The sequence below is a fragment of the Oncorhynchus kisutch genome, linkage group LG14 (genome assembly GCF_002021735.2).
Source record: "Oncorhynchus kisutch isolate 150728-3 linkage group LG14, Okis_V2, whole genome shotgun sequence".
NCBI classification, from domain to species: Eukaryota; Metazoa; Chordata; class Actinopteri; order Salmoniformes; family Salmonidae; genus Oncorhynchus; species Oncorhynchus kisutch.
The window spans coordinates 55,168,767-55,194,378 of record NC_034187.2 but is presented as its reverse complement, the minus strand read 5'-3'; the positions used below and the strand labels follow the sequence as shown (position 1 = coordinate 55,194,378).

The 25,612-nt window shown below is 42.8% G+C and overlaps 2 protein-coding genes across 4 annotated transcripts in view; one reads left to right on the top strand and one right to left on the bottom strand.

The window, feature by feature from the left end:
* Positions 1–7,028, bottom strand: part of LOC109903630 (gamma-enolase) — a 25,282-nt gene extending 18,254 nt beyond the window's left edge. Inside the window, exon 1 of one of the 3 annotated variants that reach the window (XM_031789405.1) lies at positions 6,803–7,028. Coding sequence is in view for 1 of the 3 variants with exons in the window: in XM_020500455.2 (XP_020356044.1) it covers positions 6,023–6,123 (101 nt within the window). In the remaining 2 variants the exon portion in view is untranslated. Of the gene's footprint in view, positions 1–248; positions 643–6,022; positions 6,247–6,802 lie in introns of those variants that run through there. The other 2 variants (XM_020500455.2, XM_020500457.2) reach the window with 2 other exon arrangements.
* LOC109903633 (cell division control protein 42 homolog) lies at positions 4,552–25,612 on the top strand. Its single transcript, XM_020500458.2, has 7 exons — positions 4,552–4,611; positions 4,732–4,842; positions 11,674–11,778; positions 23,031–23,103; positions 23,514–23,623; positions 23,969–24,166; positions 24,497–25,612. The coding sequence occupies exons 2-7, from the start codon at positions 4,768–4,770 to the stop codon at positions 24,584–24,586; spliced, it is 651 nt and encodes a 216-aa protein (XP_020356047.1). The 5' UTR covers positions 4,552–4,611; positions 4,732–4,767; the 3' UTR covers positions 24,587–25,612.

Genomic DNA, 25,612 nt, shown 5'->3' with positions numbered 1-25,612 from the left:
CACAGTAAAACAATAAAATACCTAGAACTCAGTGCCAGGGCTGACACATTAGTTAGCATACACAACGGTAACACCTCACATACAGAACTAGGCAAGCAGCAGCATCACCCCAACCCACTCCAACACAGAACATCTCTGCTACTGGGATGCAATCAATACCAGATGCAGGAATAAAACAGGGGATGACAGAAAGTCTGGAGAATGAAAATAGAGAGGAAGAGAAGAGAATGAGGATTTTCCATCGTTACCTGACGTCTGTATGTTCCGCCTAATAGGGCTAGCCAGAAAATACTGGAGAGAGAGGGAGCGAGAGGGAGAGAAACAGAGGGAGGGGGAGAAACGGAGCGAGAGAGAGAGAGAGAGAGAGAGGGAGAGAAACAGAGGGAGGGGGAGAAACGGGGAGAGAGAGAGAGAGAGAGAGAGAGAGAGAGGGAGAGAAACAGAGGGAGGGGGAGAAACGGAGAGAGAGAGAGAGAGAGAGAGAGAGAGAGAGGGAGAGAAACAGAGGGAGGGGGAGAAATGGAGAGAGAGAGAGGGAGAGCAAAGGAGGAAAACAGGGAGGGGGTAAAATGTGTGACAGAAGGGGGAGGGGATGACGGGATGACTCACAATAAGATGCTGAGAAAAGAGGAGAGAGGGAAGAGGGAGGAGGGGGAGGTCAAGGGGATTGACTAATTAGACGGAAAGGGGGACGGAGGAGAGGTGGATCAGAGAGAAAAAGACAGGGTACTGCATTTGGAACTGCAAATCAGCTGTAAAAATAGAGAGGGGAAGGAAGAAGTGGAAAGGGTCTGTCTACCCCCTTCTCTCTCATCTCTCTCTTATCTAGATTCAACTCTCATCTCCATCTAGCTTCAATTCTCTCTCATCTCATCTCTTTTTTTCCTCTCTCATCTAGCTTCATCTCTCTCGTATCTCTTTCTTTCCTCTCTCATCTCTCCGTCATCTTTCTTTCTTTCATGATCCTGCAAAGGCAGTGTAGTCGGTATATAAGGCACCATCTATATACACTATTACATAATCTATACTAAACACAGGCACAGCAATGATGCACCTACAGTGTATACCATTTCTTATACACTCAGTGGCCAGTTTATTGCGTACACCAACCCGTTCAAGAAAATTGATCGCTCCTACAGACATAAAAGCAGGCAGATGGGCATGGAGGCATTCAGTTACTGTTCGATTGAACTTTAGCATGGGCAAAACGAGTGACCTATGAGATTTTGAGCATGGTATGATCGCCGGTGCCAGGCGAGCCTCTTCCAGTATCTCAGAAACGGACGGGATTTTCACACACACAACAGTGTGTTTACAAAAACATCCAGTCAGAGGCAGCCCTGTGGGCGAAAACAGCTCGTTGTGGAGAGGTCAAATGACAATGGCAAGAATCATGCAAGCTAACAGGCAAATAACGGCGCATCTCGGATGCACATCTTGGAACGCACAACTCGTCGATCCTTGTCACGGATCGGGTATGACCACACCGGGTTCCCCTCCTATCAGTCTAAAACAATAAGAAGCCCCTCCAGTGGCGACGCGATCATCAATACTGGACAATTGAGGAGTGGAAAAACATTGCCTGGTCCAACAAATCCCACTTCCTGTTGCATCATGGGTGTCAGGATTTGGCGTAAACAGCATGACCCATCCTGCCTGGTGTCAACGGTACAGGCTGGTGGCAGTGGTGTAATGGTGTGGGTATGTTTTCCTGGCACGTTAGGCCCTTTGATACCAAGTGAGCAATGTTTCCATTCCCCAAAGAATTTAGTCTGTTCTGGAGGCAAAGGGGGTCCAACCCAGTACTAGATGGGTGTACCTACTAAACTGGCCACCGAGTGGATATGACTTACTGTGTCGGCACTAAGCACCGTGAACAGCATCGTTGCACTGTTAGAGCATCAAAGTGGATTTGGAAACATTGACTGTATGCCCCATTGAATAGCATACATCAAAATTACTACTATTATCTTGTTTGAAAAATATAATATATAAGCTGTAAGAGAACAATTACACAGAAATACTAAAACATTTCAAATGTGTTTTTGCTTTAAAATTAGCTCATATGCAAAACCATCCACGAAATGTCATGCCCTTAAAAATGGCAAGTTGTTGATTACTGGAGGGGTTTAATGTTTTAGGTCCGCTTGACGGTTATACAGATAGACAGGAGGTGAGGGTAAAATAGTGTGGAAGTAGTGTGTGTGTGTGTGTGTGTCTGTGCACAATTGTGCACACACACACACACACACACACACGTGTGTGCGAATTCCTCTGTGTGTATGTGCATTCATGTGTGTGCCAGTTTCATTCCTGAGCATGCATGTACGTGTGTGTGTGTGTGTGTGTGTGTTTCTGTGTGTGCATTCCTGTGGATGTATATGCATGCGTGTGTGTGTCAGGGGTAATGTACATTCCATGTGTGTATGTGTTTAAAGGGGTATGCCTAGACAGATGAAAGTTAGAGATCTAAAATTCTATAATTAAATGGCCAAGTTTAATGGGATTATATTTGAAATACAAAAACAATGTCCTTGACACCCATCTCACAGACACACAGAGAGAGGAGAGAGAGAGAGAGAGAGGCAAAGAGCAGAGGGAGTGAGAGAGATGTACAGGGAAAGTGCTTCTATCCAACTGCTATTTTAATCATGGTTGATTGACAGTTTGTCCGCCCTCTGGTCACACGTCTGGTTCTCCAACCTCTGTTTCAGTCCACGCAGCTGCTGCTGTCCCATCCTCCTTCCTCTCATTTCCTCTTGGAATGTTTGTGTGTGTCTGTGTGCGTCTATGTTATTTGTGAGGACAGAGGGAGCCAGAGGAGGTGCAGATGTCAGGGGAGGCACAGTGGTATATGAGAGGCCAGTGGACAGAGAGCCAGTGTGACAGCTAGGGGAGTCTGCATGGACTCCTCTCCTAGGGCAGCGTGCGTGCGTCCGTGTCAATGGATGGAGAGAGAAATCAAAGGAAAGAGAAAGATTCGCAAATAAACACATTGTATTCATAGCCATTATTTGAAATAATGCATTGGTATAACGCACTAGATTCTAATGAAGTTACAGTCTTTTCCCATCGAGAGGCGAAGATCAAGATCAAGGTCCCCCGAAACACGACCTTGCCAAGCCGCACTGCATCTTGACACACTGCTTGCTTAACCCGGAAGCCAGCCGCACCAATGTGTCAGAGGAAACGCCGTACAACTGGCGACCGAAGTCAGCATGCATGCGCCCGGCCCGCCACAAGGAGTTGCTAGAGCGCGATGGGACAAGGACATCCCGGCCAGCCAAACCTCCCCTGATCCAGACGACGCTGGGCCAATTCTGCGCTGCCTCATGGGTCTCCCCATGACACATCCTGGGATTGAACCCGGGTCTATAGTGCTGCCTCCTAGCACTGTGATGCAGTGCCTTAGACCGCTGCGCCACTCTGAAGGCCCATAAAGAAAAAAAAGTATTTTTGGGCCTGAATGTTATGGTACGTACAGGACAGGTATCAGGCTTGTCTTGTAGATGGAGGTTCATGCCACAGCCCTGCTATCCTCTAGCTTGACGACTCACACTAAATTCTTTCCGCTGCTTGCTACATCCTTTAGTCGGAGACTGCCATCATTGAAGTTGTTTGTGGTGAGGAGGGGCACAAGGGGTGTTGTACAAAACAAGGTAATCAGATATTGAATCATCTCTAACCACTCACAGTATCAAAGCCAATGACGAATTTTCAAACCTCCGCTTTACCCGGTTCCCACTAGATAACACAGCTACAAAGTCTCAAAATGGGCTATATTCTGAAATATTCATGGGGGAAAAATGCTTTTTGGTCTTAATTTAAGGTTGGAGTAAGGAAAAAGGTTAGCAGTGTGGTTAAGGTTAGGGGTGAGTTAAGGTTTAAATCACATTTTAAAGCTGCAATATGTAACTCTTTGGATGGCCTGTCCAAATCAACATAGAAATGTGATTTTTAGATCTGTCATTCTCATTGAAAGCAAGTTTAAGAAGCGGGCAAGCTGTTCTTGTGCGCTATTTCTATGCTTCCAGTTCTTAAGTTTTTGCGTCTTTTACACCAGCTTCAAACAGCTAAAAATATATAATCGTGTTTTAAGTGTTTCTAAAATCCCTATAGGAAAAATGAATGGTGGAAAAACGATTGGAACCATTTCCTTGTTTCACCGCTAGGTTTTATGGGTATTATGACTCATACTGTGGTACTCTATAGTGGAGAGGAAACGAACGTCTGAGCTTGGCTAGCGTTTGGCAGGAGCAAGGACTCTGGGTAGCCATGCAAGCTATCCTCTCCTTCATTCACTATGCTCACAAAGTAGCACGCTGGTAAAAATGTGTTACTTATTCCTGCTAGAATAGCATTCAGTACCCACTTCACCTAACTCAACTCTCCTGTGGCATGCCTCACCACCAGGCAGGTCCAGGCTTGCTCTGAACTTAAACATGTACAGACTCATTGTGCACTGATCAGTAAAGCAATACTGCAGATTTAAATTATTTGAGTGAAAAATGTGGTGTTGCCGTGTTACCAATGTCAACCCCTCTCCACTGAAGATCACCTGCATGCTCTATTAAAAGCTATTCAAAGGTCTCACCACTTGCCAAGGACAATGTAGGTAGTCTTCATAGAGGATGTCTCTCTTTTACGCTCTAGTCTAGATGTTATATAACTAAGAGGGAGGGTAGCTAAAAAGGTAGTATATACTAACTACATGCCATTGTTCATCCACAGCTGGATGAACATCAAGAATACAGAGGGCTGGGTTGTATGACACGCCTCCTTTACAGTGAGCTCTCGCGAGCGAACCCCAGATCTAACAACGCCTGGTGGTGGACTGATAAGGTAGCTAATGTTAAGCTTTTGCAATCTTAAATCTGTGATTCGTATGAAATAAATCGTTAAATGTATGTTATGTTGAAATAATACACATTTACACTTTACATTTGGAAGAACTTAGTGTATGTATTTATTTTAAAACAGCTTGACAGCTAGCTAACCCTTAGCAAGCTGCTAAGAACGTTAGCTAGCTTTCGTTTGTTGTTTTTAACTAGCTAAGTGCTAAGAATGTCATAGCAGATTGGGGAAATGGTATTCGTTTTTGTTTTGTTTGCTTAGTTATATAGAGAGAGAAAAAAAAATGACATGACACTGAAATGATTGTGCCGAAATGATTTTACAGGCCGTGTCTGGAATTTAGCTAGCAAGGTAACGTTAGCCTAACGAGATCTATCCAAGATATAAAACGCTATTTTTAGTAGGGTTGGCAAGCTCTAGTTGAAATTTGGTATGGTTAACTTTCCATGTGTTTTTCCTCTTCTTTATGTTAGCTTGCTACGGTCATTACCTCGCGCGTTGTATGCGGAAGTGACAGCCAGTAGTTGGCTAACTAGCAAGGTTGGAAAATGCTAACAATTTAAATAGCTAGCTAGTAAGTTCTAATTGTGTACATACAATTCATGCCGGTATGTTATAGTGAATGACAACTCTTAGGAAAATGTTTTTTTGGTTGGCTAGCCTGTAATACTACTGTGATAGCGCTATTCAGTGTGATAAAATGCCTTATACTTTTGGGGGGGGTAACAGGTCTCACACAGCACCTCTGCAAGCCAGAATGTGTTCTGTTTTTATTGAACAGCATTTCGAACTGGCATTGCTAATTACTTATTTGTCTTACTCCTATCCAAGCCCACAACCCACCCCAAAAAAATCATAAGACCCTCATTGACGAAAATGTGATGTAAACCAGACATACTCTATAATGACTAGGTGGTATTGTCTCTGCCCTAACAATGGGAGTCGTTGTCGAAACAAGGCTCCAAGCGGCCCGTCTTTCCGCGGTTATGGCTCCAGGACTGACACACCCACATGTTAAGAATACAATTTTAAAAACATGCTGGTCGCGTAGTTCTCTAACGTAAAATTGGTACACACATTTCCGGTGTGAACCATTAATAAAAAAATATATATATAAAAATTGCATTAAACGGTGATATATTATGAGGGTACAATACCCTGAACATACTTGCTTCGTCCGGCAACGAGCCATTGTTTAGACTGATGGCTTGCTGCAGAATCTTCCGTAGTCAGGCATCCTTGATTCACCAAAATAGTTGTCAGTGGCATCCAATATCTCTAGGAGCAATGCTTACAATGTGGCCTTGCCTATCAAATAAGCATTTAAAACAGATTCATATCCAGGGTCTCCCATTTCCGCCTGTATAAGTGGTAGATTACGTGACCTAGAATGTACTACAATGGCAGCCCACAGGCGGAAAAACCTGGATTTAAACGTTTTAAACTCAATTGTTAGCGAAGGACACATTCAACCTGGTGAGTCGTAAGTAATTGTTCCTCGAGATATTGGATATGCCAATGTTGACTGGAAATGTTATTTTGGTGAAACAGAATAGTTTAGATTTGGTTGATCAAGGACGCCAGGGTACGGAAGCTTCCGCAACTAACCATCTATCTGTACACAATGGCTCGTTGCTGGGCGAACCCGAGTTGGGGGGGCAAACAAACTACTCATCCCATACAGCATTACGGTCTGTATCGTCCAATCACAGAGCAGACAAAAGTGACGTCCCCCTGGAATCTTTCCTTGGAAATTTTTATTAACATGTTGTTTGGGCGAGGTGTTGCGTTACCAATTTATGTTAGCTAGCTAAGCCACAGTCCTAAAATAAACCTTGATCTGTTAGCGAACTCATGATAGCACTGTCCCAATTGCAAAGTGAATTTGTTGGTCCTGTTATCGCTTGTGGGCAGTTCGAGCATCTGACCAAATTATGCAAGATTTTACCTATTTGTTAAACGAGATGAGTTGTGCAGGTCCAGGATGTTTCTGTGGTGGTAGAAACGCTGAGGCTCGTGGTTAGTGTCGTTTTGTTGCTGTTTGAAACCAGGAACCGACGGTAAATGCTTTTTTTTGTTGCTATCTCTGGAGAGAGAAAAAACGTCCTAAATTGCACAGTAATATCGCTAATATTTCATATCACCACTGGTTGCGAGGATTGATAATCCACTTCCGGCACTCGGGAGGAGGCAAGATCAGCTGTGAACATTCTAGCCAATGAGAGGGAAGATACGCATTTAAACAGCCGAAATTAGTTTTTCCTCAAAGTTGCGTGGGCGTCCACTTATGTCATTCATAACAACGAAAACTACTTACGAAACTACTATTACACTGAACAAAAATATAAAAGCAACATGTAAAGTGTTGGTCCCATGTTTCGTGAGCTAAAATAAAAGATTCCAGAAATGTTCCATATGCAAAAAAAGCTTATTTCTTTCAAATGTTGTGCACACATTTGTTTACATCCCTGGTGGTGAGCATTTTTCCAAAATAATCCATCCACCTGACAGGTGTGGCATTTTTCTAAGAGGATTGAACAGCATGATCATTAGTGCAATTTGTGCTGGGGACAATTGTGCTGGGGACAAAAGGCTGCTCTAAAATATGCAGTTTTGTCACACAACACAATGCCACAGATGTCTCACGTTTTGAGGGAGTGTGCAATTGGCATGCTGACTGCAGGAATGTCCACCAGAGCTGTTGCCAGAAAATGTAATGTTACTTTCTCTACCATAAGCCGACTCCAATGTCATTTTAGATAATTTGGCAGTACGTACAACTGGCCTCAGAACCACAGACTACGTGTAACCATGCCAGCCCAGTGCCCCCTCATCCGGCTTCTTCACTTGCTGGTTCATCTGAGACCAACCACCCAGACAGCTGATGAAACTGTGAGTTTGCATAACTGAAGAATTTCTGCACAAACTGTCAGAAACCGTCTCAGGGAAGCCCATCTGAGTGCTCATCTTCCTCACCAGGGTTTTGACCTGACTGCAGTTCAGCGTAGCAAATGCTCACCTTTGATGGCCACTGGCACGTTGGAGAAGTGTGCTCTTCACAGATAAATCCCGGTTTCACTGTAACCAGGCAGATTGCATTGTGTGGGTGAGCAGTTTGCTGATGTCAACGTTGTGAACAGAGTGCCCCATGGTGGCGGTGGGGTTATGGTATTGGCAGGCATAAGCTACGGAAAACAATTGTATCGATGGCGATTTGAATGCGCAAAGCTACCGTGACAAGATCCTGAGGCCCATTCATCTATCACCATCACCTCATATTTCAGCATGATAATGCACTGCCCCATGTCACAAGGTTCTGTATGCAATTCCTGGAAGCTGAACATTTCCCAGTTCTTTCATGGCCTGCATACTCACCAGACATGTCACCCACCGAGCATATTAGGGATGCTCTGGATGGACGTGTACAACAGCTTGTTCCAGTTCCATCAACTTGGCACAGCCATTGAAGACTAGTGGGACAACATTCCACAATGAACAGCCTGATCAACTCTATGCAACGGAGATGTCGTGCTGTGTGAGGCAAATGCAGGTCACACTAGATACAGACTGGTTCTGATCAATGCCCCTACTTTTTTTTTTTTTTCGTTGTAAGTTATCTGTGCTCAACAGATGCATATTTGTATTTCCAGTCATGTGAAATCCATAGATTAGGGCCTAATAAATTCGTTTTTTATAAGTTAAGTAGCGAACACGCTCATTTACAGCAACGACCTGGGAAATGGTTACAGGGGAGAGGAGGGGGGATGAATGAGCTAATTGTAAACGGGGGATAATTAGGTGGCCATGATGGTATGAGGACCAGATTGGTAATTTGGCCACGACACCAGGGTTAACACCCCTACAGTTGTGAGAAGTGCCATGGGACTACGGGGAGTCAGCACACCTGTCTTAAAGTCCCCGATCACTTTCCTGGGGCGTTGGGATATTTTTTTAGACCAGAGAAAAATAGTGCCTCCTACTGGCCCCCCAAACCCCTTTCAGCAGCATCTGGTCTCCCATCCAGGACCAACTCTGCTTAACTTCAGAGGCAAGCCAGCAGTAGGGTGCAGGGTGGTATGCTCTTGGGTGGTATTTCAATTGACTGATTTCCTTATATGAACTTTAACTCAGTAAAATCTTTGAAATTATTGCATGTTTTGTGTTCATATTTTTGTTTAGTGTAGATCAAATAAATCGCACTTAGCAAATTAGCAATACATGTTTTGTTGACCAAATCTGACACTCTCATAAAGCAGGTTTCCATCCAAGTAAAGTACATGTTGAATAAAAAATGCTAAATGGAAACAGCAAAATTGTCGGGACACTTTTCAAATGTCGATAAAATACACTAGACAAGGTGGGATCTTTTTTGTGTTTTTTTAAATTAGTAATGCGAGAAATGGCATTGGAAGTTATTTTATGTGCAAATAATGATATAATAACCATCATATTGAATTAAACTTGGAGTCACAATGATAAGTTGTGTGGTCCTCCCACCACGACTCGGGAAAGCATGCCGTTTATTAGGCAACAGGTGAAATAAGTTATTTACATTAATATCTTTGTCATTGAGCAGACGCTCGTATCCAGAGCGACTTATGATGAACTTCACAGGGTGGCGAATGTGCACAGGGATGAACTTGATGCTCCCCTCCAATAAATATTGGTGGTCTTATTCTGGTGACATGATGATCGATGCTTGGCTAGCGTTTGACAAATTAAAAGACTCTCGCTCTTTTCCATAATAACCTTATCGTGTAGGTAGCCTACCCTTACTGTAGCTGCGAGTTGTTGGCTAACACGCACGTGCCAAGACCATTCACTATATATTGCATCATTTGTTGTAACAAAACGATCAGCAGAGTTTAAAATACTTCCTCAAAAGTCATTTTTATGTGCACTACGTCATCACGCACAGTCTTTTATCCGTAACAAGTCAACTTGATAGAGAAACATCTCTGGTGGGAGAATGCGCATATTTTTTAATTTATTTACAGTACTTGGATATTCACATAAATTTGTCGTCAATATGATGGAAACCTAGCTACAGACCTCCAAACAAAAAGTCTCCACTTTGTCTGCTTATCTCTGTATGGACAGATTTTGACGGGAGTGGAGCCTCTCACTTAGCCTCTTCCTGTCATTGCTATTGTTGTTTTTTTAACCAAATGAGCAGGTATGTGTATTGCTGAGCAACATACTGTTCACAGGGCCTTGTGCTGTAAACAGTGTATTACACAACCACCCCGTGTTTGGACTGTCTGACCGCCTATTGTGTGCACTTGAGCTATTAAGATGTGTGGCATTCTTATCACTTGTTATTCACATACACACTGTCGGAGCTGTAGCCAAGGAGTCATACAATGGTGGTGTCTGCTCTCACTCTCGTGCCTACCCTCTCATGATGTTTTTTTAAAAATTCTCTCCCTCTTAATATCTTTTATCTCTAGTAGAGATGATTTTTCAACGCCTATACCGATTATTGGAGGACCATAAAAGCCGATACCGATTAATTGGCAGATTTAAATTTAAAAAAAATATATATATATATATATTTATTTATTTATTTATTTGTAATAATTACAACAATACTGAATGAACGCTTATTTTAACTTAATATAAAACATCAATAAAATCAATTTAGCCTCAAGTAAATAATGAAACATGTTCAATTTGGTTTAAATAATGCAAAAACAAAGTGTTGGAGATGAAAGTAAAAGTGCAATATGTTCCATGTAAAGTGTGTGCCATGTAAGAAAGCTAACGTTTCAGTTCCTTGCTCAGAACATGAGAACATATGAAAGCTGGTGGTTCCTTTTAACATGAGTCTTCAATATTCCAGGTAAGAAGTTTTAGGTTGTAGTTATTATAGGACTATTTCCCTCTATACCATTTGTATTTCATTAACCTTTGACTATTGGATGTTCTTATAGGCACTTTAGTATTGCCAATGTAACAGTATAGCTTCCGTCCCTCTCCTCGCTCCTCCCTGGGCTATAACCAGCAACACAACGACAATTAGCGCTAACTAGCTAGCAATTTCACTTCGGTTACACGAGCCTTATCTCGGGAGTTGATAGGCTTGAAGTCATAAACAGCGCAATGCTTGATGCACAACGAAGAGCTGCTGGCAAAACGCACAAAAGTGCTGTTTGAATGAATGTTTACCCGCCTGCTTCTGCCTACCACCGCTCAGTCAGATACTTGTATGCTCAGTCAGATTATATGCAACGCAGGACACGCTAGATAATATCTAGTAATATCATCAACCATGTGTAGTAACTAGTGATTATGATTGATTGTTTTTTATAAGCTAAGTTTTATGCTAGCTAGCAACTTACCTTGGCTTACTGCATTCGCGTAACTCCTTGTGGAATGCAACGAGAGAGAGGCAGGTCGTTATTGCGTTGACTTGTTAAGGTTGCAAGATTGGTTCCCCCGAGCTGACAAGGTGAAAATCTGTCGTTCTGCCCCTGAACAAGGCAGTTAACCCACTGTTCCTAGGCCGTCATTGAAAATAAGAATGTGTTCTTAACTTTCCTAGTTTAATAAAGATTAAATAAAGGTGTAAAAAAAAAAAACGGCAAATCGGCGCCCCAGAAAAACAGATTTCCGATTGTTATGAAAACTTGAAATCGGCCCTAATTAACAGGCCATTCCGATTAATCGGTCGACCTCTAATCTCTAGTGTGATAAACCGATGATGATCGACAAGAGGTGTCTGTCTATAAGTTATGACGACAGCTGCCAAAAGAGTGCAGATTCACTTGCGTCAGCATATTCAACCGTGTGTCTGTCTGTCTGTCTCCTTCCCTCCAGATGCAGACCATAAAGTGTGTGGTGGTGGGTGACGGTGCGGTGGGAAAGACTTGCTTGTTGATCTCCTACACCACCAACAAGTTCCCTTCTGAATACGTCCCCACGGTGAGTGGCACTGGAGGGTTGTCGAGAAAGGTCTCAAGCGGGACTTGGCGGGGTGTCTGGGTCTGTCAAGTGTCTAGGCTAGGGGATATGCAACAGGAGCCGCCGCACTTTGCGCCCTTCGTTCCAGACCATTTCTATCACATCTCTTATTCAACTCATCCATTTGAAACCACCATTGGATGAATTAGGTGTGTTTAGTGCTGGGCATGAGCAAAAGCCTCCACACACCATCTGTAATTCTTTGTGGCTGGAGTTACCAATCATTGGCTTGTGTAGAATCTCAAATATAGAATGTGTTTTGAGAGAAGGTATTTGTTTTTCGAACTGAAAAGAGGAACCCCTTGAAGAGCCAAACTCGAATGGAAGTGGTTATGGACCAAAAAGCATGAGTCAGGCTACACACCGTTTCATACTATTTGACAAATAGGGATGAGAACAGACAACTCAGTCCAACTGAAATAAATCAATACAGTTGGTAGACCAGGGATGGGCAACTTTGATGGGGGTGGGGGCCACAAAAATGTGAACTCATCATGAGGGGCAGCATTTGATCACAGGTCTGTGTACACACAGCCATAACATTTTATAGCTAATTTCCTGCAACATAACACATTTTGCCTTAGGGTGGAGAGGAATATTTGCCGTTTTTAATATATCTGAGTGGAACTGACTATCAAAATCAATGCCCCCCACCGGACGGTAATACAACCATGCCTTTTATTTAACCTTTTTTTAACTAGGCTAGTCTGTTAAGAACAAATTCTTATTTACAATGACAGCCTGTCAAAAGGCCTCCTGTGGGGATGGTGGCTGGTATGAAAAATAATCATAAATAAAATTATAGGACAAAACACACATCACGACAAGAGACAACACAACACTACATAAAGAGAGACCGAAGACTACAACAACAGCATGGCAACAAAACAGCATGGCAACAACACAGCATGGCAGCAACACATGACAACACAGCATGGCAGCAACACATGACAACACAGCATGGCAGCAACACATGACAACACAGCATGGTAGCAACACATGACAACACAGCATGGTAGCAACACATGACAACACAGCATAGTAGCAACACATGGCAGCAGCACAACATGGTAGCAGCACAAAACATGGTACAAACATTATTGGGCACAGACAGCAGCACAAAGGGCAAGAAGGTAGAGACAACAATACATCACTTAAAGCAGCCACAACTGTCAGTAAGAGTGTCCATGAATGAGTCTTTGAATGAAGAGATTGAGAACTCGTTGCAGCTCGTTCCAGTCGCTAGCTGCAGCGAACTGAAAAGAGTAGTGACCCAGGAATGTGTGTGCTTTGGGGACCTTTAACAGAATGTGACTGGCCAAACGGGTGCTGTATCTGGAGGACGAGGGCTGCAGTAGATATCAGATAGGGGGGAGTGAGGCCTAAGAGAATTTTATAAATAAGCATCAATCAGTGGGTCTTGTGACAGATATACAGAGATGACCAGTTTACAGAGGAGTATAGAGTGAAATGATGTGTCCTGTAAGGAGCATTGGTGGCAAATCTGATGACCAAATGGTAAAGAACATCTAGCCGTTCGAGAACACCCTTACCTGCCAATCTATTTATTGCGTCTCTGTAATCTAGCATGGGTAGGAGTCAAATGGTCATATGAATCAGGGTTAGTTTGGCAGCTGGGGTGACAGAGGAGCGATTACGATAGAGGAAACCAAGTCTAGATTTAACCTTAGCCTGCAGCTTTGATATGTGCTGAGATACGGACAGTGTACCATCTAGCCATACTCCCAAGTACTTGTATGAGGTGACTACCTCAAGCTCGAACCCCTCAGAGGTAGTAATCACACCTGGGGGGAGAGGGGCATTCTTCTTACCAAACCACATGACCTTTGTTTTGGAGGTGTTCAGAACAAGGTTAAGGGCAGAGAAAGCTTGTTGGACACTAAGAAAGCTTTGTTGTAGAGCATTTAACACAAGATCCGGGCAGGGGCCAATCCAGGGGAGTATAAGACATCTGCAGATACTCCCCCAATCCAGGGGAGTATTTATCATCTGCATATAAGTGGATGAGAAATGGATGGTAACACGTTTAGGTAGTTTAGCGGCCGGCTAACTTAGCAATCTAAAAATGTTTAGCTGACATTGGCTAATTAACTGACATAACAGGAGAAAAACTGCTGATGCACAACCACATTTAGAAATGGCACCTTGTGTAATTGACCAAGTTGAGACCCTGACTGAGTTCCCCCTGGGGGGGGGGGGGGGGTGTTATCCAGGTGCACATCCCTGAGGTAGCATTGGGACTCAGCACAGCAATGGGGTGCTGCAGATGGTGTGTGATGAGTAGCTGTTTCTATCAGTCCCGTCTCTGGCAGTAATCAGCACTGTGCTGTACCAGAGACTGACAGGGAGAGTGTGTCGACTCAGCCCTCTCTGTCCTCTGCCCAGTCAGGCTCAACTGGGTGTGTTCATGTTATTGGCCCATAAAAACAGCCCCAACTTTCTCCATGACGTTTCTCTGTCTGTCTGTGCAGTTCAACAGTGCACTCTTCTCATAAGAATCACGTGGCAATTTAAGATTTTTAATTCTAAGCAGATTACTCTCAAAATCCTCAGAAACAATGCTACTGGTTGATTTGGTAGGCATTGAAATAGTCTTACACGTCATACATGTACAGAAGTAGGCTGAGAACCTACAACAGCCTAATGTATTCTTATATTAGATGTATGTAGTGCATTCTTATAACATTTCATTTATTGGTGAATACAGTCCTTGTACTACTGCATTTGGGAGTTGAATATTGGTGTAGAGGCAGGTTTTTTATTTTTTTACCCACCATTCTCTGTGGCATTAGGCCTAGCTCTGTCCAAACACATTATTGTCATGACGGTCAGAGATGTGTTTTTTTGACTTTGCTTGGTTGCTCTTCAATGTGTTCGGTCTGCCGTGCCTCGCCTTTCCGCTACGTGCCCCAACGCCTCACTCTTTTTATGTCTGAACTTGAACTGCCCTAAGAAGCCCTGCCTCCCATGGTTTCTCAACCCAATAGAGGCAGACTGTTCTCCCTCTGGATCAGATAACCGATTAGCTGACCACGGGTGTGTACAAGACTGAAGTGCATGGTTGCATCTTAATAGTTGAAAGTGTCTACCTCGCCTCCTCGCGTTCATCTTTCTGCACTGATGTGTAAACACGTATGAGAGATGAAAGAAATAGGCCTATGATAGGCAGTTTTTTTCATATTCAGACGGTGATCAGTAGTGTTGGAAATGATTGAATGGTGACAATAAGCTTTGAAATCAGCATATTTTACTTTATGATTTGAATATTATCACAAACAAAATACTAGGGTTGTGAATTGATGTTCGCTTCAGCTGTAAACTAGCAAGGACAGTTAGCCTACAAAGCTGGAAGCTATCGGTAGCCTCTTGCATTGTAAAGTGTTCTAGCCTGAAATGGACATTGTTTTGCGAATAGTAATTAACAGTTGCAACATTTCTACATGCTGTGTTGCATTATTCAAGTGTGTTAACTTCTGTACAGCATGTTAGCGCTTCTGTACAGCGCTAAAAGGGGAAATCGACTGTGTTGATAGACGGGCTTGATCGTCTCTCAATCAGTAGACGACGTGAGACACATTTTGATATTGATAGAAGGCCCGAAAGTAACACCTTCTAGTACCAAACCTTTTTTCATGTTCTAGTATTGAAAAGTACCATGCAACACTAGTATTCAATAATATTCAGTGCAGTTAAAGGAAAGGTGACAAGGAGAGGAAGACATTTTAGACCATTGAGATGCACCCCAACTCTAGCAAGCATCTCAATAGTCTGAAATGGCTTCCTCTCCTTGTCGTCCAGGTGAGATCCCTTAAAAGAAAAATGGCAGTTGACTCAAACTAAAGTGTAAGAATGGACTAGGATGAGGCCTGAGATGAAACAGGTAGTGGACAGCCAGGGAAGAAGGTAAATTGGTGGTTTAGTGACTGCACAAGGCTGGAGTGTTGTCTGGAATCTCCCACCCAAATTGAAGGAATGTCCCTCATGTTCCACATTACAAAGACAAACATGTCCACATAAAGTAATAGAAGTTAACACTGTTACTCATTTCCAGGTGACAGCGATAAGACTCCTTTTTAAATAGAATACCGAGTGTTTAACACTAATCAACATTTTCCAAAGCAACGTTAAAAACTGGATACACCATTTTTAGTCACTTGTTCGCACCCCACCTAAGTAACATTTTTATTTATTTTATTTAAGGCAAGTCATTTAAACCTGTCTAGGACTGGGGTTCTGCTAGCGCCAAATACAAATCAACAGAAATCTCATAAATCAAATTTCTCAAACATACAAGTATTAAACACCATTTTAAAGATAAAATTCTCGTTAATCCAGCCACAGTGTCTGATTTAAAAAAAATGCTTTACATTGAAAGCTCCACAAAAAAAAACTGACATTTTTCCAGCCAAAGAGAGGAGTCACAAAAAGCACAAATAGAGAGAAAATTAATCACTAACCTTTGATCTTCATCAGATGACACTCATAGGACTTCATGTTACACAATACATATCCGCCATGTTGTGTAGTCAACATCATTCATAAATAGCATGATAAATATTCACTTACCTTTGATCTTCATCAGAATGCACTCCCAGGAATCACAGTTCCACAATAAATGCTTGTTTTGTTCGATAATGTCCATCATTTATGTCCAATAGCTTCTTTTGTTAGGGCGTTTTGGTAAACAAATCCAAAAGTGCGATCTGGTCCAGTTGAACGAAAAGTTCAAAAAGTTATATTACAGGTCGAAGAAACTTGTCAAACTAAGTATAGAATCAATCTTTAGGATGTTTTTATCATAAATGTTCAATAATGTTCCAACCAGAGAATTCCATTGTCTGTAGAAAAGCAATGGAACAAGAGCTACCTCTCATGTGAAATAGTCTGAATAGTCCCATCCGGCCCCCCTTCACATGAGAAGCCTGAAACAAAGTTCTAAAGACGGTTGACATCTAGTGGAAGCCTTAGGAAGTGCAAAATAACCTATATCCCACTGTGTATTCGATAGGGTTGAGTTCAAAAACTACAAACCTCAGATTTCCCACTTCCTGTTTGGATTTTTTCTCAGGTTTTTGCCTGCCATATGAGTTCTGTTATACTCACAGACGTCATTCAAACATTTTTTGAAACTTCAGAGTGTTTTCTATCCAATAGCAATAATAATATGCGTATATTAGCATCTGGGACAGGGTAGGAGGCAGTTCACTCTGGGCACGCTATTCATCCAAAAGTGAAAATGCTGCCCCCTATCCTAAAGAAGTTAATAACACTTTTATTTACAATGACGGCCTACACCGGCCAAACCCGGATGACGCCGGTCCAATTGTGCGCCACCCAATTACAGCCGGTTGTGATACAGCCTGGGTGTCTGTAGGGTCGGGTGTCTGTAGGGATGACTCTAGCACTGAGATGCAGTGCCTTAGACCGCCGCGCCACTCGGGAGCCCCAATGGTAGTAATGGTAGGAGAAACACTGGTTGGGCTAAAGAGTGTGTTTGGAGCACAGGATTAGAATTGTCCTTAAGTTTGCTGACCTAAAGATAAGCTTGGAAATTATACTGCCCATGAACCTGCCCTATGGGAGTCAACCAGCATTGTGCGACGGAGACTAAACATGAGAAATGGCGATGCCATTCAGCAGCATTTGGGACAAGGCATAGTGGTTTCTTCAGCACATATAAATGAGCTGAGTCAGACTGTTTCTCATTCTTACTGAACAGTCGGTTGTTTCATTGCCTCTAGTGGGAGGTACCTTAAAGAGGAACAAGAACAATGTGAAACATTCGGTCTCAGACCTAAACGATACCCTACGTACACAACACAAGAACTTGTGTCAAGTTATGAATGGCGGGGCGCCACACGTCTATGTAGTGTCCCTATGCAATATGTAGCTAATTGTAGGTCTTCCACATGTTTTAAATCAAGGCTTACTTAGTTGACAACATGGATCCCTTTGACCAACTACCACTCTGTGTCATAGACTGTTCTGTGGAGGGAACCAAAAAAAATAGGGATTTCCATGTGTTCAGTATGATGGAATATTGGCCTAGGTTATGAAACGGAACCACAGCATGACCCATATTCCTGTATCCACACGTGCACCAGGTATGATGTAGGCCAACTGTAAACTCGCTCTGTGGAAAGACTCCAAAAGAGTCCAGTTCATTTCAATGGTTCTAAAACCATGATTTGGCCAACAGCAATAGCCTATGCATTATTTTGATTCCTGCTATGAAAGTATCTTCCTTTCCCTGTTTCACTGTCGGGTGCTGACTCTTATTCCCTCTAATTTCCTTTCCCTGCTCACGGAGGAGAGAGCGTTGCATTCTGAGAAGCACAAGCATATGAAAGTTGCTTTTTAAAAAAGGCTATTGCGGGGAAAATAGTTTTCAAAGCAACTATTGTTGTTCTAGTTCCATAGAGGAGAGTCAAAGATATCTGAGAGTATATCATGTATTTCTCACCCCTTAATATTGGGTTCATGGCACCACTTTACAACCGGAGTAGACTATAGTTCGTTTTGATTTGGAATGAATAGGCTAGCCTAGCGCTGTAAAGTTTTTGTAGGACATTAGCCTACATTTACTGATAGCCATGTAGGCTAATTGATTCATCTATCTAGCAACAAAATCATATTTAGCGTTGGCAATCTAGCGAAGAGTGTCCACTTCCTCAGGTGGTGAATAATATAGGCCAATGTGCACAAAGATGCTGGCAAATTCTCTGAATAGCCCACAATAAATCTGATAATTCTGGATCCAATTTTGCCAGGCTGCACATCAAAATATCAGTGATGCATTTCCTGGATATGTTGGATGAAACAGCTTGAATCATAGGCTACCCTCTCAGTTGTCTTACTTGGCACCGGAAAACAATTGTTTAGAGCCCTGCTTGCTAATGTAAAGTATATGTCCCTTCAATTTTTTAAAGGTATGTATGTGTGTATATATATGTGTATATGTGTGTGTGTATGTATTTGTTGTTATCGAGCAAAATAGTTCCCGATATCAATTTTTGACCATATCGCGCAGCTCTACTGTATAGTACAAGACTTTCTGTTGCAGAGATCATCAACTAGATTCATCCGCTGGCCATTTCTTACATTTTTTTATTTATTTATGTATTTATTTTCTTGAGCGGATGATCAGGGGGCCGGCGGAACATAATTACTGCAAATTGAACGCAAGAATCCCAAAACATAATCATTTCAAACTTTGCTTACATTTGTGTATATATAATATAGTGTATCTCTCTATAATGCGTGGGAATACTTTGGAACAGATATCCCAAATTAGAATGACATGGAGCAGATTTTCTGGTTTCTTATTCTTATGTCCAACAATAAAAAATAAAATTGCCCCGAAAACTTGGGGGGACAAATGAAATCATGGCCCATGGCCACCAGTTGGGGAACCCTGTTCTACTGTATAGTACAAGACTTTCCAGAGGTTTGGAACGAGGCAACCAGTCTCTCACTCATCTGATATCTAATAGGGAATGAGGACACTTAACACTGACAACAGTATAGGAACATCAACATATTGAGTAACTTTTGGCTTTTGACTTTTAAGCACTGCCTCCATGTTCATCAGACAGTTCCATGGTTGCCATGGAAGGTAGCCTAGGCAGAGAGTTCTGTAAATATTGATTGAGTTTGTAAATTCATGCTGGCCATCTATTCCCGATCTCAGCACACACTCGTCTGAGGGTTGTTAGAAAATTCACTCTGGCTATCTACTCAAATTTCAGAGCACTCTCATCGGGGTGTGCCAGAGCATAGAATAACTGAGGAATTTCCGAACGTGCAACAGCTATTGAATATGACCGGTGTCAGTAAACATCTGCAAAAAAACGTAAATCAATTCTTGCCAGCAGCATAGTTAGTCACCAATGCTCCAGATCAAGTATTCCCAAACTGGGGTATGCGTACCCCCAGAGGTATGCGCAATGCTGTCGGGGGTACACCAAATAAAAATGTGATTCACATTTAAAAAATGTTTTATAATTTTTGTATAAAAAAATAAACACATTTTCAAACAGTACATTTATATTTTCCAACGGGGCTATACATTTGGGTGATGTTTATTTCTCCCCTGAGTAGCCTCATTTCACTGCCAAAAATAAAATGAAACCATCTAGTGTTCAGCGAAATAGCAACACAATGTCAAATAAAGGTAGCCTAGTCAAATAATTTACATCCAAACACATTGACCGTTACTCTCTTCGCGGGAAACCTTCACTCTTGCGCAGACACTTAGAAATGAACCATGACAATTTTAAAAAATAAGCCGCAGGAGTTTTTTGAGCGAGAAGTAAGACATGTATAAAAGTGTAACAGTATAGCTTCCGTCCCTCTCCTTGCCCCTACCTTTGCTTGAACCAGGGACCCTCTGCACCCATCGACAACAGCCACCCTCGAAGCATCGTTACCCTTCGCTCCACAAAAGCCGCAGCCCTTGCAGAGCAAGGGGAACAACTACTTCAAGATCTCAGAGCGAGTGACGTCACCGGTTGAAATGCTATTAGCGCGCTCCCCGCTAACTAGCTAGCCATTTCACATCGGTTACAAAAGCAACCGATACCATTAATAAGAAGGGGCTAGAAGCGTCTTATATGGTGAGCTACCGAGTGGCTAGGACAGGCAAGCCCCATACTATTGTGGAGGACTTAATTCTTCCTGCTGCTGCGGATATGGCTGGGGGAGAGGCCAAAAAAACTATACAGACAATGCCTTCATCAAACAACACTGTTTCACGGCACATCGGTGACAGCGCAGGAGATGTTTTGAAACATTTACTGCTTCGCATACAAGCCAGTGAATTATATGCGTTACAGCTGGATGAGTCAACAGACTCCTGGTATATGTCCGTTATGCTTATGGGGGGTCAATTAAGGAAGACCTCTTCTGCAAACCAGTTGAAACCAGGATATCATGAGAGGATATTTTTTAAGTACTGGACAGCTTTGTGGCATCAAATGGACTTTGGTGGTCAAGATGTGTTGGTATCTGTACTGATGGTGCAAAAGCCATGACAGGGAGACATAGTGGAGTGGTAACACACGTGTAAGCAGTTGCTCCCAATGCCACTTGGGTATACTGCAGCATCCACCGAGAGGTTCTTGCTGCCAAGGGATTGCCTGACAGCTTGAAAGACGTTTTGAACTTGGTTAAAGCAAGGCCCCTGAACTCTCGTGTATTTTCTGAATTATACAATGATACGGGCAGCGACCATGTAACGCTTTTACAACATACAGAAGTGCACTGGTTATCAAAGTATTGACACGTTCTTCTAACTGAGAGAGGAGCTTAAAGTTTTCTTTACTGACCATCATTTTCACTTGTCTGACCACTTGCATGATGACGAGTTTCTCACACGACTGGTCTATCTGGGTGATGTTTTTTCTCGCCTGAATGATCTGATTCTACGATTACAGGGACTCTCCTCAACTATATTCAATGTGCGGGACAAAATTGAGGTTATGATTAAGAAGTTGGAGCTCTTCTCTGTCTGGATTAACAAGGACAACACACAGGTTGTTCCATCATTGTATTTTTTTGTGTGCAAATGAATTCCAGCTTACGGACAATATCAAATGTGATATAGCGAAGCACCTGAGTGAGCTGGGTGCGTAATTACGCAGGTACTTTCCCAAAACGGACGACACAAACAACTGGATTCGTTATCCCTTTCATGCCCTGCCTCCAGTCCACTTACTGATATCTGAACAAGAGAGCCTCATCAAAATTGCAACAAGTGATTCTGTGGCATATTTATTTAATCAGAAGCCACTGCCAGATTTCTGGATAGGGCTGCGCTCAAAGTTTCTTGCCTTATTTTTGTCTTCTTGCCTTATTTAAGATTGAGACTATCTGCAATACAACCCAACATTGCAGAGTTAAGTGCATCCTTTCAAGCACACCCTTCTCATTAACCTGTGGTGGGTTATTAAGATGGCTAAATAAAGAGCTAAATTATTGATTATTGTTATTTGTGCCCTGGTCCTATAAGAGCTCTTTGTCACAACCCGGCTCGTGGGAAGTGACAAACTCACACTCATTCTTATGTTTTAATAAATGTATCATATAGTGTGTGTGGATGGCAAAAAACAACATTTGAGAGTGCGCTGACCCTGGTGCTAGAAGGGGTACGCAGCTGGAGGTTGAATGTTTGAAGGGGTACGGGACTATAAGAAGTTTGGGAACCACTGTTCTAGATAACATGTAAACAGCCTAACCAGCTCTGCTAGGGCGAGTAAAATTGCCAGAGTGAGGTGTTCTCTCATTTGTGTCTGGAAGTAGCTAGCAAGCTAGCCACCTTTAGCCAGTTAGCTTGGGTGCTTGACTGCCTTTGGACGCTCTGGCCGAGGACCACAGTGTGCGCTCTGAGAGTGAAACGCTTAGAATTTGCGAATGGACAATTTGATACCCAAAGTGCACTGTGGCACTCCAGAGTGAATTTACAAACACACCCATTGTATATGTTTTGTTATTAAAAAAATATCCATGTTTTGTTACATTAAAAATATATATTTTGAGGGTTTTGATTGCTCTGGGTTTTTTTCACCGACATCTGGTTGTCATGACTCACAAAGTTGCAGGTCTGAGATTAAAAGTCTACTTGTTTGGCTTGACAGCTTGTTATCTAGCTATTTGGATTTAAATCTGCTGCGAATGACAACTGTATGTGATGTCCGGGGATGGCAGTGAAGGCTAAGGGTCTGCTTACTAACCACTCTCGACATGTGGTTGTTTTTGAGAGCTTTTTCGGCAGCCATGGCATCATGCAGGTGGGTGCCACATTTTCATCAATGGAGAACCAATACCTGCTGGGGAGCAGCTTCTGTGGCGGAACTGAACGCCAGAAACGGATGTGGTGTCCTGATGAAGAGCTCCTGGCCTGTTCGTCAGACTGCATTTGTTTCTCCCTGGCTGTATCATCAATGCCCCTACCACTCAAGCTATACTGCCTTTCCAGCCCACTGCCTCAGCTCCCTTCCCATCACCTGGAACCTTCTACTAGGGACTATTCAATCTCCGTCAGACTTTTCAATCACTTTTTGGGGGGAGGGGGCTACATTGGAAATTTCTCTTTTTTTGTTGTAACTGTCAAATAAAATCAATCAAAACTCAACATTTTACATTGAAATCCCTAATGATTTATTCTATTTCTCTCCTATCTGCCTCTTCCTCAGGTGTTTGATAACTATGCAGTGACCGTGATGATCGGAGGGGAGCCCTACACTCTGGGGCTGTTCGATACAGCAGGTAAAACAAAATGGCCGCTCCCCACTACATGAGCTCATCTTAACTACAGTGTCTTGAGCATCGACTTGCAATACCTTCTTCTCACTCACCATGGTCTGCCTGTATTACTTTCACATGGTGCTTACATTGGGATTATGGATTGTGTTTCTCTCCAGCCATCTAAGCGTTTGAACATTGCATGGGTAACTCACCTTGGCCTATGTAGTGATAGGATTTACCATGGTGTCTAAACGTGTTTTTGTGTTTGTGAGTTAGTCTACTAGTGTGTTAGTCCACTGAGCTCAATTATTCGCAAGATAATGTAGAGCCCATTGTGTAGTTGTCTTATTTAGGCTTGTTCTTGCATATGAAATGTAGCCTTGATGAACACTCCTCAAATGTTTGCTGTCTCTCTCTGTCGCCCTCCCCAGGTCAGGAGGACTATGACAGACTGCGACCACTCAGCTACCCCCAGACAGACGTCTTCCTTGTGTGTTTCTCTGTCGTATCGCCCTCCTCCTTTGAGAACGTCCGTGAGAAGGTGTGTGTGTGTGTGGAATATAACTTTAGTGTCCATTGGCTGGAACGTATGAGTCATCTGCATTTCACAACACCCCCAGATACACACACACACACACACGTGGGACTAGTGTTTTCTAGCCCATGTCTTTACACCTGTGATTCTCTATAAACATAACATTATGTTCCTCTTCGGTTTGTGTGTTTCGTGAGTTGAGGTTAGTGTTCTTTCTCTCCCCTCCCTCTTTCTCTCTCCATTACTCACACCTCCATAAAATTATTTACAACATGAAACCCTCCCATACTCTATGGACATAATATAATGCAGGATCAGAACCTAATATGCCCCCCCCTTCCTCTCCCACAGTGGGTCCCAGAGATCTCCCACCATTGTCCGCGTACACCCTTCCTGCTGGTGGGAACCCAGATGGACCTGAGGGACGACAGCAACACAGTGGAGAAGCTGGCTAAGAACAAGCAGCGGCCCCTGGCCCCCGAGAGCGGAGACAAGCTGGCCCGGGACCTCCGGGCCGTCAAATATGTGGAGTGCTCCGCCCTCACCCAGGTGCGTGTCTGTGTGTGTGAGAGACACAATCTCTATCTCCTAAGTCTGGCCCTCATTCAGGGAAACAGGAAATGGTGGGTGTAAGTGGCTTGTGTGGTTTCTGAAAAGTAGCTTCCTCTAACTTCCTCTCACTCTGTTCTCCTTCGTGTTGTTGGATGTCATACTTACTCACTTCAAACTACTACCGGATGATGGCTACTGTTGACAGCATTTCATAGTGCCATCTTGTGCAACTTTGGCCATTGTGAAACTAGGCTAGTGGGTCAAAAAGTAAATTGACTAACTTATTCCTCTCTTTTTCTCTCTTTTTTCTCTCTCTCTCTCTCTCAGCGAGGTCTGAAGAACGTGTTTGATGAGGCCATCCTGGCGGCACTGGAGCCGCCAGAGACCAAGCCCAAGAAACGCTGTGCACTCTTATAAAACATTTTTAAATGGGGCCAAAGAGCCAGGGGAAAGACCGAATTTAAAAGGCGGACACGGGAACAGACAGGGAGGGGTGTAACGCTGGGAGGGGTGAAGAGGGAGGGAGCAAGAGAGGACAAGTGAGACATTCGTTTAACAGTGCCTTCAGCGATAGAGGTGGGGAGGGGCGATGTTGGGTAACACAGACAGAAATAAATTACAATGTGTAATAGAATGTAACAAGCTGATCAATTCTCTTCCTAACCAGTATAGACCTTAAAAGGAGACCGACTGAGCAATATAGGGAAAGAGACAAGGTTTTGAAACCTCTATTGCCTTATAGTTACAGGACAAATGAAATGGGTTTAGCAAAAAGAGGTGGAGACGGTGTGGAGTTTATTTTGTGTTTGATGATACTAAAAACTGACTGGAAAATTTTGCTTAAGACGCGTAACCTTGACGTTCACACACACCTGCTTTACTCCCTTCATCCCAAAACGGCTTCTCTCTTTCAAACTGCCCGCCATAGTTTAGAAAATGCTGCGTCTTCAAACATGAACTATTCTGCTTGACTCGCTATCTGCCGTCACCGCTCCAATGGGAACTACAAGCGCTTCTTACTTCCTCTTGGTTTTCACTGCTCCCTAAAGGCAATAACATGAACTGAATTCCCGCTCGCTTTTTTTGTTGCCATTTATTGTTTTAGAGATGATGGTGTATTATTGATGATAATAAGAGTATTCTATATTTTTTGGCTCTTTATTTCTGGGGTACCCCTAGTGGTTAGTGGTTTGGACTCTTGTTGTTGTTGTTTTTTTTATATATATTTTTATTATTAATTTGATGGTTGTGTGCCAATGTGTTGAGTGTCACTGGTTTCATTTGACATAACAATCATAATATGCCTCTAATGACTACGTAGCTGGTTGTGATGTCAGTAGTAATAACAGAAAAAAAGCAATAATGGTTATGAGTAATAATAATAGCTCTTTTGAAGCATCCTCATCTGGTTGTTTGAAATAAATAAAAATACTTGAACTTAAA

Coding starts and splice junctions, on each gene's coding strand:
- LOC109903633 (XM_020500458.2), top strand. CDS start 4,768: ATGACACGCCTCCTTTACAGTGAGCTCTCGCGAGCGAACCCCAGATCT. Junction 11,779..23,030: donor CTTCTGAATACGTCCCCACG/GTGAGTGGCACT, acceptor CCTCTTCCTCAG/GTGTTTGATAACTATGCAGT. Junction 23,624..23,968: donor TTGAGAACGTCCGTGAGAAG/GTGTGTGTGTGT, acceptor CCTCTCCCACAG/TGGGTCCCAGAGATCTCCCA.